Source organism: Dermacentor silvarum, chromosome 1, assembly GCF_013339745.2.
Source record: "Dermacentor silvarum isolate Dsil-2018 chromosome 1, BIME_Dsil_1.4, whole genome shotgun sequence".
NCBI classification, from domain to species: Eukaryota; Metazoa; Arthropoda; class Arachnida; order Ixodida; family Ixodidae; genus Dermacentor; species Dermacentor silvarum.
In genome coordinates this window covers 300,848,492-300,863,406 of record NC_051154.1, presented here as the reverse complement: position 1 = coordinate 300,863,406, position 14,915 = coordinate 300,848,492, and the positions used below count along the sequence as shown (strand labels likewise).

At 54.5% G+C, this 14,915-nt stretch overlaps 1 protein-coding gene across 1 annotated transcript; it reads right to left on the bottom strand.

The window, feature by feature from the left end:
• Positions 1–8,353: 8,353 nt before the first annotated feature.
• Positions 8,354–9,983, bottom strand: LOC119441895 (uncharacterized). The gene is made up of 2 exons (XM_049661312.1): positions 9,782–9,983; positions 8,354–9,480 (listed from the first exon to the last, which is right to left on the bottom strand). The coding sequence occupies exons 1-2, from the start codon at positions 9,981–9,983 to the stop codon at positions 8,354–8,356; spliced, it is 1,329 nt and encodes a 442-aa protein (XP_049517269.1).
• Positions 9,984–14,915: the final 4,932 nt, after the last annotated feature.

The window sequence follows — 14,915 nt, the reverse complement described above, 5'->3', positions numbered from 1 at the left end:
TATCGGTTTCCATAATCCTCACATCCCTCCCCCCTTAAGACCGATGGTAACTTGGCCTCAAGTTACCCACTGAGCCTGGTGGGCTCACAACTCCAGGAGGTCGACCTCCAAGGCCTCCTCCTGTTCGAGGTCGACGGCCTCCGCGCTGGGTTCCGGCAGCTCCGGTCCCAGCACCAACGCCGCGAATTCCGGGTCCCGCGCCATTCGGGCCCGCACCTCAGCCGCGTCTCGGTGGGGGGACCGGTCTTTCCTGGGGTCCCGGCCTTCACACGGTCCCGGTGCAGCCTCGAGGCCTCGTGCCGGGCGAGGTTTACCACGAGGCCGCCACAGGCCTCGCAGTGTTTGGCCCCGGGATCGGTGGCCAGGACCACGCCGGGTTGGGCCACCCGAAGTCTTGGAGTGTGCATCCCTTGAAGATACGTGGCACACTCTCCAAGGCGAGCGCGGACGGCACCCGCATGTGGTCACGCCAGGGTGACGCGCTCGCATAAACTCGGGGCGGCTGGTCCCCCACTTGGCCGGTCCACGTGGCGATGGTCCGACGCGGTTCCCGTGCTGGTCATGGGTTTGGGTATTCCGGCCGGCTAGCGTCGTCCCGGGGCACTCGCTCTGTATCGCCCCGGTGCTGGGATCGATCCGATGATCCGGAAGCCGTCTCGTCGCGGTAGGCTTCGCGCCCTCGTGGTCGCCGGTCGAGCCAGGGACGGCGTGACCGCCCCGCTCGTCGCGCGTTGCCCGGGCCGCCACCGGCTGCATCGGTCCGCTGGCCGCCTCCGGGTCCATGCCGCCTGGCTTGAGATGTTCCCGGCATCGGTTGTTGTTGGCCGACGGTCGGGGTCCGGTGTTGCACGTTTGTCGTCATCGCTGCTCGTAGCGGCCGTGTTCACTCGTTCGTGTCAGGAAGGCGAAGGCCAGGGCGAGGGTAGAGAGGGCAGAGAGGCTTCTGGGAAATCCCTGTGGCTCAGGGGACATCCGGGGTAGTCGAGAGCTCAGCGCTCCCTGCCGGTTGACTGGGGAACTAGTCTTGAGGAAGAGCGCTTTCGCTGCCTCCCTACACACTTTTCTCTCTCTCTCTCTCTCACCGCCGGCCGCTCCCTCGTTGGCTTCTGGTGTTGTAGCGGTGTGTACCGCTCGATGTGCGGTTACGCGTCTCCGGGGCAGCCGCTTCCTCCGTGTCTTCCCTACGGAAGTAACGCTTCAGCACCCCGACGTGCGTTGGGGCGCTGATACGACCTGTGTTCAGGTCTCTTAGTTGGTAGTTTAGTCGCGAGAATTTCTCTGCCACTTCGAAGGGTCCCACCCATTTGGGTGCTAAACCCGCGGTAAACCCGGTGCTCGCGTCGCTGAGTGCGTAATTGCGTTTCAGGACCAGGTCCCCCGTTTGGAATTCCATGTCCCGGTGCGCCCGGTCGTAGGCGGCCTTTTGACTCGCCCTTGCCCCTTCACGGTTGCTACTCGCTTCTATCACGGCGTTTGCCAGGCGATCACGCATTTGCCGGGCATATTCGGCGATTGCTGTTTTTGCTCCGGGTGTGTCTGTCCGTTTGGCCAAGATTGTGTCCGTCGGTGTCTGGAGATCCCTCCCGAACATCAGAAAAGCTGGCGTGAAACCCGTCGAACGGTTTTCACTCGTTCTTAGGGCGAAGGAGATCGCATCTAGGTGCTCGTCCCAGTCGTTGTGTGCTTGGGCGTATGCCCCAAGTAGTGGCTTCACATCTCGATTCCGGCGCTCCGTCACGTTCGACTGAGGATGGTAGCACGTTGTCTTCACCTGCCGGACACCCATCGCTGCGCATGTATCTCCGAAGATTTTCGACGTGAAATACGATGCATTGTCGGTGATCAGTCGCTCGGGGAACCCATAGTGACAGAAGGTCTCCGATAGTTTTTTCAGGAGCTCCTTCGTTGTCGCTGCTCGTAGTGGGTTCAGTTCATCGATTCCACTGAAGTGGCAAGTGATCACTAGCACAAATTTGTGCACTCTCTTACTGCGCGGCAGCAGTCCGATCAAGTCGCACGCCACGAGTTCCCATGGCTTCGTGCTCACGATCGGTTGTAACAAGCCGGGCGGCTTCCCGCCTCTCGGCTTCCTTGCTTGGCAAACGTGGCAGGTTTGCACGTATTTACATACATCACGCTTCATGCCCGGCCAGGTTGCGAACCGACACAGTTTCTTCCATGTCTTTGATGCGCTCCCATGGCCATCTGTGTCGTGGTAATGCTGCAATGCCGCTCGTCTGAGCTGGCGTGGGATGACGGCTTTGAATCTCTCGTTTGAGTCTTCTTTGCCTGGCACGTATTTCAACAGAGCCCCCTCCCCATCAAGCAGATAGTTCTCCAGCTCACCGTCTGAGTCCGCCCCCCCCCCCCCTTCGTACCGGCGGTTTTTGGGTGCTCTCCGACTCGTCTCTCCGGGTCCGTCTCTTCTCTGAGGCTGGCGACCAGGTTTTGACAGTGAGCGTCATCCTTTTGAGCGCTGATGAGCTGATCTCTGCTGAACGCAATCTCGAGGGGCGGTCTCACCCCAACGAGATGCACGTGCTCTTGGGTTTGTGCCGGCGGGGTTTTCCCCTCTCCCCGGCTTCCCTTCGATGAGAGCGGCTCGGCCGCCCCCTCCTCCTCCTCGCGACCGGCCGGCGGCGCGTCTCTCACCGGCGCCCGTGACAGCGCATCGGCGACCACGTTTGTGGTTCCTTTGCGATAGCGGATTTCGAACTCGAAGCGCTGTAAGGTCAGGGCCCAACGCGCAAGCCTCCCGCTCGGCTCACGGAGGCGGGTCAGCCACGTCAAGGCCATATGATCGGTCTCGACCGTGAACCTCGTTCCCTCTACGTACATCTCGAATTTTCGGAGTGCATAGATGACTGCCAAACATTCTTTCTCCGTCACTGAATAGTTGCGCTCCGCCGGCGTCATCGCGCGGCTCGCGAATGCCACCGGGCGAAGCTCAGTCTCTTCCGCCTGAAGGAGTACTGCGCCAATTCCGAAATCGCAGGCGTCTGTCTGGATCACGAAGGGCCTGTTTAGGTCCGGGAACTTCAATGAGGCTGTGCCTGCGATGGCCTGCGCGAGATAGCGGAAGCTTTCCCGTTGCTCCGGCCCCCACTCCCAAGCCATGCCCTTTTTCAACAACTTTGTCAAGGGGGCTTGCACGCGTACGCAATTGAGAATGAACTGTCGGTAGTAGCCTACTATCCCAAGAAAACGGCGTACACCACTCACGTCTTGCGGTTCTGGAAACTCGACGATTGCTCGAAGTTTTTCCGCGTCTGGGGACACCTGCCCTCGTTCCACCCGGTAACGGAGTAGGCTCACTTCTGTTCTGCAGATTTGCGCCTTGGCGGGGTTGAGTGTGAGGCCGGCCGCCCGGAGTTTTCCCAGGACGTCTCGAAGATGATCCAAGTGCTCTTCGAAGGTGTGCGAGTATACGACGATATCGTCGAGGTAGGCGAGCGCGTGGTGCCATTTGGCGTCCCCGAGTACACGGTCTATCAGCCGTTGCAGGGGCGTAGCCAGGGGGGGGGGGGGGTTGGGGGGGTTCAAACCCCCCCCCCCCCCCGAAATTTTTTTCCGTAACCCCCCCCCCCCCTCCCAGGCCCACTTACCCACCCTTTGTTCTCGTCGCTTCGCGCTGACATAATTCAAGAAACCGGTGCTACTATCACAATTTCATTCCTGGGCGCTTCCGTTCGGGTTGGTAATTTACAGCGAATCATGTCTGCATATGGAAAAAAGTGGCACGGTGTTTCTCAAGGCTTTCACACTCTGTGAGGTTTTGGGCGAGAATGTGGCGGCCACATTCTGAAGCAACAAATGCGCAACAAATCTAGCAACAAATGCGGCAGCCGCATTTTAGATGAAGGCGAAAATGCTCGAGGCCGCTTTACTTCGATTTAGGTGCACGTTAAAGACCCCAGGTGGTCGAAATTTCCGGTATACATTTCCGCCGCTTCCCTTCAGGTGCCGGTGAGGCCGCGCTCGCGCAGGCTACGTTCACACTTGGTCTCGAAGCTGTCGGAAGCGGCAAAATCTTGCAAAATCCGCCCGCCTAGGCGGCAGAACAGGCAGAAAGACAGGCGGTGAGCCAAATCGGTCTCATAGACCGATTTCTTCGCTATGGCGAAGCGGTAACGTGGCGGAAAGTCGTTCTGCTAGCTCGGAAGCTACACTAGCATGTAAACATGGCACCAAAAGTGTGGGCTGCAATGCTGATCGACGCGATCAAGAACCACCCTTTGCTATACGACAAGAGTGGTACTAAAACGTACTGCCAGCAACACTCGCGATAGTATTCAACGTCGCGCGACCGGAGGTGCGGCAACGAAGCCTTGGCGTGAATCAACTTCTCGCGCTTTTGCAAAGCCAGGCGAACCCACCACCGCCGTTTCCGAGGTGTCCGCGTCTTCCGTTTATTCATTGTCCATTTCTAGAAAACAAGTAGGTAGAAGTATAAAAGCCATTTCTTCTTCCACTTCCATGGCAGAACTACTCCTCGTTCACATACTCCTCGTTCGCGCTCCATAATTCTCCTCGCACGTGCACGGTATGTTGCGGAAGTCGCGGGGTGCTTTTCTCGTCGCGACGATAGATTGGCAGCGTAGGTCTCACGTAGGACGCACAGGCTTTGGCGAGCCTCAACACAAAGGGCCAGCCCGGGTTTTAGCTTTGGTGTTCCCGTTGCCGCTTTGGTGTCCTGGAGGCACCGACAATAGAGAGTTTTAGAATAGGGGCCCCAAAAGTTTGGGGCCCCAAAGAGCTTTGCGGGTGTTAGCGTTGGGGCATGCAAGAGTGAAGAGTTTTAGAATAGGGCTTTGCGTTTGCGAATAGCGTCTTGCGCTTGCAGCGCCACTACGGTGTCAAAGAAAAACTATTATAAATATTAAAATAAACTATACCATTTTATGATAGGAAGAGTAATTTTGAATTTCGTGGTTTTGCGTTTAATTACAATTGAGAGGTTATTCTATTAGCAGCAAGCAATTTGTTGCGCCTCATTTTGAGTAACCAACTTGACGTGCCTTAACCAGCCAAGCTAATCCACGTTAGGCCTATGAGCGATGAAATCGACAATCGAATTCGGAATTAGCGGCGTCTAATGAATCAATCTTCATTACACACGTTAGTTGAGAGAAAACGATAACCGCAGTCACTTCTCCTAGCTTACGAACTTCACGCGTTACCAAGAATCAAGCCGAGTTTGGTACTCGGAGAGCCGTCGCTTCGATGGGTGCCGCCATGTTTGTTGACGCAAAGCTTTTGGGGCTGCTTTTGGGGCTCCCGCTAAATCGGTGAAGTAGCGTGCCCAACGCAAAACCCAAACGCAGTTAGCGTCTCGCGCATGCGCAGTGGTGTCGACGCTATTTCTTTGGGGCCCCAAAACGTTTGGGGCCCCTATTCTAAAACTCCCTAATACGAAATGATGAAATGGTATTACAGCTTGTAAATAAAAGCTAATAAAGAAATATAATCATGCCTAGGCACCAACCTGTGACTCAGCGGTACCGCGCCCGTGTGAGGAGAATCACGGAACGCCAACGAGGAATTCACCGAAGGTCGCAGATGACACGCGAAGTTGCGTAAAATGATCACTTTTGATGACGGTACCTGGGTCAAAGAATGAACATACCGCTCGAAATAATGCGATAATGAGCGCCACCACGCCGACAAACGTACGCGGACGAGATGGATCTGGACGAAAACGGCAGCAGCGGCCGCGGCGGTAGCAAAACAAATGTGAACAACTTTGACAGGCGCGGAAAAAATTTTCCGGCCGCTTTGGCCCTTCCGCCCGCTAGCCGCTTGCCAAGTGTGAACGTTTAGTCTGCGCGCGAAACGTCTCTTGTTTGCGATTGCGCCCCTACGGAAGGCTGGTAGTTACTGTTGTGTTGTTGAATCCCAAACCAGCAATTACGGAAGGCTGGTATATAGTTGGTGTTGTGTTGTGGAATCCGAAACCGCGTACACACGAAGGGGTTGATGCCAGCAGTGAAATTCCACCGACTCACAACAGAATGCATGGTACAGACAGCCGAAAAGCATGGATTACTGCTGTTACAGCGTCAGTAAACTCTTGTTACAGGCACTGACAGTTCTCGTCGGAGTTCACGCGTCCTGAGAAATTGTTTATGTGCACTATGCACTGAAAAAGACCGGAGTTCATTCATGCATCACTAGTACACCAATCAGTCGAGATTCGGTGAGGTACAAGGCCGCTTCCTGTTTGCACCGGTGTAAGTGAAGCAGAAATGAGTTGCACGCACTACTTAAATGCGTACACATGCGTACACATGCGTACACATAACCTATGCTGTGCGGTGCAATATTCTGTACAATTCCGAATCTGTTGACGTAAAGGCAAATGATGGCTGCACGCTCGCACACAGCGGAAGACACAGCGGCCCATGCACTTGTCGCAGGAAATGCAACCCTCTCGTATGAGGGAGCAGGGCGGCGAAAGCTTCGAAAAAAAAAAAAAGCCTTACGCGTTTTTGCGCGTGTGCGTTTTCTAGCGCAAAGACGCAGCGAACAAGCTATTGCTATGGGAATAGGTATAACCTGGTCACACGTGCATTTTCACGTGTATAGCCGTCCTTGACTTGTGAAACGCACTTCGCCCCGACGAGGACGACGCTATCTACTCTTAACGGAGATTAACAATTAATGATGTCTTCTCCGATCGGGCGGGTCGTCTCAATGATGCGTTTTCGAAGATTCGTCCATTCAGTGGCGCGATGAGAGACCGTTGCTCCACACACCCACTGTACTTGCTGTACTTACTGCATTTTACTGAGCTTGCTTTGCTTTTTACTTAATTTCCCCACAAGCACACGCGAGCAGGGGGGGGGGGGGGGGTATTACGGAACCAGTAATTAAAAGGGTTGCTGCGGGCGAGAAAGTCAATGACATACAGGGTGTCCCAGCTATCACGCAGCACGATTTTTAAGAAAAGGAGGAACGGCGTTACGCGAAGCAAACCTAGTGCGTATTGTTTCCAGCACAGTGGAGTAGCCGCCAGTAATTTTTACGTTACTGAGATTTAATTAGGTAACTGGTCCCATGTCTTTGATATACCTGCATAGAGTCTGCTTAAACTACCGATAGTTATTATCGATCACGTCACGTAGAGGAAAGCAGACGCTCGCCCCCCCCCCCCCCCCCCCAGTCGGGCCGGTGAACCCCCCCCCCCCCCCCCCCCCCGAAAAAAATTTCTGGCTACGCCCCTGAGCCGTTGAAACGTGCTCGGACTTCCGCAGAGACCGAAGGGCAGCCGTACGAATTCGTAGAGGCCCCTGTGACAAGTAAATGCCGTCTTGCACTCGTCGCCTGGTCGCATCTCTACTTGGAGATAGCCTTTGCTAGCATCCAACGTCGAGAAGTACTTCGCTCCACCGAGGTTGGAAACTATCTCGTCCACTCTTGGGAAGGGATACGCATCCTTCTTCGTGACCGTATTTAGTCGCCGGTAATTCACATAAAGACGGGAACTGCCATCGTTTTGGGGGACGAGCACGACTGGGAAACCCCAGGGGCTCGTGGACCGCCGTACGATACCCGCATCGAGCAGCTCCTGTAGCGCCGCGTCAATTGCCTCCCGTTTGGCAGGGCTGACCGGTCTAGGGTTGGATTTCCAAGGCTGCGCGTCGCCCGTCTCGATGCGGTGTTGCACCAGCTTCGTGCATCCTGGGCGGTCTGTGAACATCTCATCGAAGTCGTTTAACAACGATAAGACGCGGTCTCACTCGCGCTCCGTCAGATACTCGGCGTCCGCCAGGAGATCCGCACATTTTCTGATCCGGTCTCGGCGAAAATCCGTGTTGACAAGTCGCCGCCAGCGGTTCCGGCCGCTCGCGAGGCGCGTTGCTCTAGCCGAAAAGATTCCTCCTTTCCACTTCGGCGACTGCCGGTGCGGCGAAAGGCGTGAGCGGCGCCAACGGGTTTTCCCGGTAGCCTCCGTTGCCGAAATCGATTACAATGCCACTCTTCGCTAAGAAATCTCGGCCGAGGATTACTGGGACCGCGAGGCCAGCCAGATGAATGAATCGCTGCCTCTGCCGCCGCTGATTCCAGCGCACGACGAGTCGCACGCCGCCGTTCGAGCAGGCCTCTCCGCACGCCAATTGGAGAGGTAGTTTTCGCTGCCGCAACTTGACCCCTCTCTGCGCAAGGTGGGAGACGGCCTCGTCTGCGATCATCGATGCGCTTGCCCCGGTATCGAGTAATGCTTTGAACTTAGTCCCCGCGATTGCGAGGTCTATGAAGGGGGCATTCCCGTTGTTCTGCACTCCGACTCGAAAGACAGAAGATGCCGCGATGGTGTTTGCCTCGCGGGCCGTTGCCTTGGCCGCCGGCACTGTTACCGGCGGCCCGTCTCGTTTCCCTGTTGGTTAGGGCACTCACGCGCGATGTGTCCCGTCTGGGCACAGTTGAAACAACGTACGGTATTCCGCGTCGTGGGTTGTGCTAAGCCGGGCTGCTCCGCCGATCTCCAAGCATTGGGCTGAGGACGGCCATCCGTGATCGCGTTTCTAGCGGATCTGCCTAGTTTCGGTACTGGCCTGTAATCGTCTGATCGGGCGTGATGTTGTGCGCTGCACCAGCCTTTTGACTGTATTGCCTGCGCGGTCCTCCACCCGCATGCGTAGGGATCGAGGGCGCGGTCCGATATTTCGAACGGCGCCGTTGCACCTACGGACCGACCCGGCATCGCAGCGTGCTCGCTGTTCGTGCGCCCGCTGCCGTGCCAAGCGCAGCTTGGTTCCAAGGACTCCGATGGCGGCGGCGGTGGTCGGTACGCGCGGGCTGCCGAGATTTCGGCTTGCACCCTGCGTGATTCTGCGGCCAGCTCGTTCAGGTCTCTGCAGCGTGAACTCCGCAGATAAAGTGCGAAGGTAGGGTGGCTTTGTCGAATTACCCGCTCCACTCGCTCCGTGTTCGAAGCGCTCGGATCAGCATACTCGAAAAGCTCCTGCATCGCCCGAACGTATTCCACCAGCGATTCGTCCGGGGCCTGTGTGCGTAGTTCCAACTCCCTCCGCATCTGCAGTCGGTAGTCATACGGGAGGAATTCGTCTCTGAACAGCCTACGAAACTCGTCCATGGTGCTCGCCGTGTGGCCTACCAAACGGTACCACCGGGCGGCCTGGCCGACTAGAGCAACCGGGAGAACTCTCTCCAACACCGCGCTCTCGCGCATGCCAGTCGCTTGCTCGTACTGTCGCAACGCCAGTAGAAAAACGCTGGCGCTCATTTGATCGCCGTAGCCACTGTACGTCGGTGTCGGGACTCCGACACGAGGCCCGGGTGAAATTGCGGTTTGCAACACCTGCTGCAAAGCGCTCGCCAGAAAGTGCACGGGATTTGCCGCGTCTGCAGGTTTTCCTCCGCTATTGGAACCTCCGAAACTGTCCGGCCCGATTGCGGAGGTCCCTGTGTTTACTGGGAACGGGCCACTATCGGGCTCCGTGACGCGTGGTGATCTCGCTGCGCGACCGAGAGCCGAAGTAGTTGTGCCGTTTGGCCAGAGTGGGTGCGCGCCCAAGGTGGCCGGGGCGGCTGCGCCCGGGGCGCGTGCTGTTGTTGTGGGTACAACCCCGTCTGAGTTGAGCCCTAGGTAATGCACGCCGAAATTTTCTGACGTTCTGGGGACGCGTGTGGCGGCGAGAGATCCTTCGCCGTTCGAAACAGGTCTCTGGAAATCCGCCGCCGTAATCCGTTATGTTTACGGCGCGCACGGAGGGAACCAATATTTCGCCGAGTGACGAGAATAGATTCGGTAGCTCGCCGACATGTGCCGCTGTGTTGGTGAGGTGCGCGGGGTTGGGCACTCCTACATTTGTAGGGGGTATAGGAATGTTGTACGTGCTTTCACGGCCAAAGTTTGTGGGTGACGCGGCCGCTGCAGCCAGGCCTGAGTTTTCCCTGGCTTGACTGCAGATCTCGGCCAACTCCCTGAGATCGTTCAGTTCGTACTGTGGGCTCGTCATCGTGTAGTGGGAGCCGGCTGCTCGATTGCGTCTGCAAGCGAGCATTCACGTTCCGTGGGCGCCAGTTGTGGTCTCCGGGTTCTCTCAAGCCGCCTTTGTCCCTAAGGCTTAGGCTTGACGGCCAACTCCCTTGTGCTTGCCCTGTACTACCGGGGTTCGGCGGTATCAGGACTGGCAGAAACACGACAACGCACGATAGTGTAACAAGTACAAACAGGGTTTATTGCTCCAGGGGGAATTCGCTTGGAAGCAGGCTATAGAGTCGACCTCGACGTTTGTCGGGGTCGAGCGTGGTCGAACGAGGTAGGGCACGACAAAGGAAGGGAACAAGATGGTTACCTGAGCTCCGTCCTTCGTCGCGGCTCGCAGTCGTCTCTCCCGTCCCCGGCGTGCGCCGGTCGCGTCTATCGTGACCGCCCCGCCTCGTTCTGGGCTCGGTCCAATGGGCGCGGGACGCCGCGGCCACGTGACGGTCTAGGTATGTGACCGGTTCGAAGGGAGGGGGTGAGCTCGCGCCGCCGGGAAGCCGCCTGGCCTTCCTGAGCGGGAGAACCGTGCAAGGAGCGTCTGCTCTACTCGCGTCTCCTGGCGCGCCTCTGGACGTGCGGAATTATCGGTTTCCATAATCCCCACACGGTCTATGCAGCAAGTCGCAGCCCGGTTTTGATTTTCTTCCCAATTATTACACCATATTACAGCACACACACAAGAAAGGTTAACAAAGAAGCTCGAGAACAAATTAAGGACAACGCAAAAAGCGATGGAAGGCATAACGGTAATATAACAGGAAGAGAGTGGTGCGGATCAGAGGGCTAACAAATGGAGAGAAACAAATGGAGCTAGCCAGGCAATTAATGGGTAGGGTAGATGGACCATTAGAGTTACAGAATGGTTGCCAAGGGAAGGGAAGCACAGTAGAGGACGGCAGAAAATTAGGTGGGGTGATGAAATTAGTAAATATATCTTAATAAACCTTGCTGGGTTAGTTGGTACATGTTTCATACAACGAAAAGACGCAACACACCAAGGAACAAGACAGGCGAAAGAAAAGAGCATCACTCGCAACTAACTTTATTCGAGAAATAACCTACCACATCGAAGTGCAAGCCTTGTGCGGGTTTGTGAAGGCGTCAATCGGGCACGCGAAGAGGATTTGCCGAGTGTGGAAGTCAGAAGTTTGAAGACAAATTCGCATTTTGCAGGACTGCCTGCGAAGCGAGTGATTTGACTCTGACACAGAATGGCTAGCTCATCAGAAACTCGTCCCATCAGAGGGCTGCGCAGCAGACGACGGAGTTTTGGTGGCGATGTACGTTAAACCATTTGACCAAGCCTACCAAGAAGGAAGCTGCAAAACCTGTCCGGCTAGCCAACACGCTGAAGAAAGGACCAAAGCTTTCCACGTCCCCGGGACTTCAAGTTCACGGATTGCTGGCACTGAATAGGCGTGTGCCTAACGCGGTGGAAGGTGAAGACAAAGAAAGATGCCTGTTGGAAGGAGTTGGGTGTCTTGCAAAAAGTGTAGAGCGTGAACATATGTGTTGTAAGGATCCAACTAGAGAAGTGGTTTCCTATTTTAAGCAAAACAATTTCCAGCTCCTGCAAGTCGATAAGGAGGGAGGATTTGTTGTTATGTCTTCCAGAGCCTGCAGTGAACAAGCTGCACTTGCAATAGGAAAGAACTTCAGGCCAGTGAAGATTCAGGAGACCAAGGTAAAAGCCAAGGCCACATTGCTGAGTAAGGATCTTCAACTTTTAAGACTGTCCGAAGCGGTTAATGCTGCGAAACTACGTATGCTGTCGGTCTGTTTTAGCGTGAAAACACACAAGCCAGAGAAGCCGTTCCGGTGTATTGTGAGTCAGGGGCGTAGCCAGGACCCCCCCCACCCCGAAATTTCTTGCGCACCCCCCCCCCCCCCCCACCCCACCACTTACCAACCCTTTGTTCTCGTCGCTTCGCGCTGACATAATTCAAGAAAACGGTGCTACTATCACAATTTCATTCCTGGGCGCTTCCGCGTGGGTTGGTAATTTACAGCGAATCATGTCTTCACATGGAAAAAACTGTCACGGTGATTGTCAAGGCTTTGACACTGTGTGAGGCTTTGGGCGAGAATGTGGCGTCCGCATTCTTAAGCAACAAATGCGCAACAAATGATGCAACCAATTCGGCAGCCTCATTTTAGATGAAGGTGATAATGCTCGAGCCCCGTTTTAGATTTAGGTACACGTTAAAGACCCCAGGTGGTCGAAATTTCCACTGTACATTCCCGCCGCTTCCATTCAGGTGCCGGTTAGGCCGCGCTCTTGTTTGCGATTGCGCCCCTATGGAAGGCTGGTAGTTGCTGTTGTGTTTTGGAATCCCAAACCAGCAATGTACACACGAAGGGGTTGATGCGAGCAGTGAAATTCCACCGACTCGCAACAGAATGCACGAGACAGACAGCCGACAAGCATGGATTACTGCTGTGCGCAGTACAGCGTAAGTAAACTCTTGTTGCAGTCACTGACAGTTTTCGTCGGAGTTCACGCGTCCTGAGAAATTAGTTATGTGCGCTATGCACTGAACATGACCCGAGTTCATTCTTGCATCACTAGTACACCAGTCAGTCCAGATTCTGTGAGGTACAAGGCCGCTTCCTGTTTGCACCGGCGTAAGTGAAGCAGAAATCAGTTGCACGCACTACTTAAAATGCGTACACATGCCATATCTATGCTGTGCGGTGAAATATTCTGTACAACTCTGAATCTGTTGTCGTAAAGGCAAATGACGGCTGCACACTCGCACACAGCGGAAGACACAGCGGCCCATGCACTTGCCGCAGGAAATGCAACCCTCTCGTATGAGGGAGCAGGGCGACGAAAGCTTCGGGAAAAAAAAGCCTTACGTGTTTTTGCGCGTACTTAAGATTTCTAGCGCAAAGACGCAGCGAACAAGCTATTGCTGTGGGAGTAGGTATAGCCTGGTATAGCCGGCCTTGACTTGTGAAACGCACTTCGCCCCGACGAGGACGACGCCATCTACGCTTAACGAAGATTAACAATTAATGATGTCTTCTCCGATCGGGCGGGTCGTCTCAATGATGCGTTTTCGAAGACTGTTCCGTTCAGTGGCGCGATGAGAGAGCGTTGCTACAAACGCTCACTGTACCTGTCGTACTTACTGTATGTTACTGAGCTTACTTCACTTCTTGCTTAATTGCTTCACAAGCACACGCGAGGGGGGGGGGGGGGGGCGTCCCATGTCTTTGATATTACATGTATAGAGTCTGCTTAAACTACCGATATTTATTATCGATCACGTCACGAAGCGGAACGCAGACGTTTGCCTCCCCCCCCCCCCCCCCCCCCCCCGGAAAAAATTCTGGCTACGCCCCTGTTGTTAGTGAACGATATTCGTAGCAACAACTTGTAAGCCGGTTTCTTTTAAAGCAACTAAAATCGCTTGTGGTGGAAGATCCATATATCGCTAGAAATTCGGATGACGTTACGCAGTTCTCGCAACGTTTTCAACAGGGTGGCTGTGCATTCCCAGTTGCCATAGTAGATTTATCTTATTCGGTGCCGCATACAGAATTATTTACCGTTGTGAGAACCTGTACTAAAGAGGCTGGCGTTCTTGCCTTTGAGAGGACTGCAGGAATTTCCGTTGATAATTGCATGGCCTTACTGGAATTTTATCTGTGTTCGGCATTTGTGACGCACGAAGAGCAGGTTTATATTCAATCAAACGGGATCTGTATTGGATCGTGCGTAGCCCCAGTGCTGTGCAACATGTTCTTAGCCTCTTTTGACAGAATGCTAGCTCAGGTTTGACAATGCAAAGGTGCATAGGGATTTTAGATATGTCTACGACTTTTTAGTAGTTTTAAATACTAAACCATGTATGACTACCACTAACTTGGTGGACGAAATCTTGATGGAATTCAGACAACATGCGAAGGGGCTGTCCTTCACGCATGAGCTTCCTACTGACAACAAAATACAATTTTTAGATCTAAGCCTCACGCTGTGAGAGGAACATATTTGCTGGGCCTACCATCCCCGATCATGCAAAGAGTTGATGCCCTATGATGCCGTTCACTCAAAAGCAATTAAGAGAGGCATTGCTTCTATGTGCTTGGAAGGTGCGCTGGCGAGATCGTGCCCTCACAGGATGGCGGAGAGCCTTGACACTCAGGTCAACCGGCTCTACTCAGCTGGGTATCCTCGCTCCGTCGTTGGCGCTGTAGCTGAAACGCTCCTTCAAAAATTGAAAGAAAAAAAAAAGGAACGGCAACCGATGGAAACAAGGCCAATAGTTGTACCCTACGTACATAAGGTTGCGCACAACCTTAAGAAGGTAGCGAATAGGTACAATGTCCCTGTGGTCCTCTCTGCACCAAGCAAGTTGTCAGGCCTGTGCCCGCGGATTTCAAAAGCGCCCAAGCCGCCTATATGTGGCAAGAGGCATGTATATCCCGACGTCACCTGTGCGGTGGGTGTGTATGAAATTCTGCGCAGCTGCGGCATAGTTTAGATCGGCCAAACGGGCCGATGTGTTAACGACAGAGCGAGAGAGCATGCACTTTTCATTACGAATAACCTTTCGACACATTTACCTTTACACTGCAAAGCATGTAAATGTAATACAAGGTTTAAGAAGATCAGCGTTCTGGGTAGAAGCAACGAAGTGCTGGCACGAGAAATGCTGGAGGCATATTACATAAAAAGAAAAAAAAGATATCTCCTGACTTCAACAAAGGTCGCAGACTAGCAAGAGCCAAAACCCTCCTCCGATCGTACGGAAGGGAAACCGACGCGCGCTTCGTTGACGCCGCGGAACACCCCGATGCCAGACGCTTCACTGTAGCAGTAATAGACACCAACTCCAAAACTGCCAACGCGTGTAGCGTCGAAACCCAACATGCAGAGGAAGCCGAAGAGGTAGCC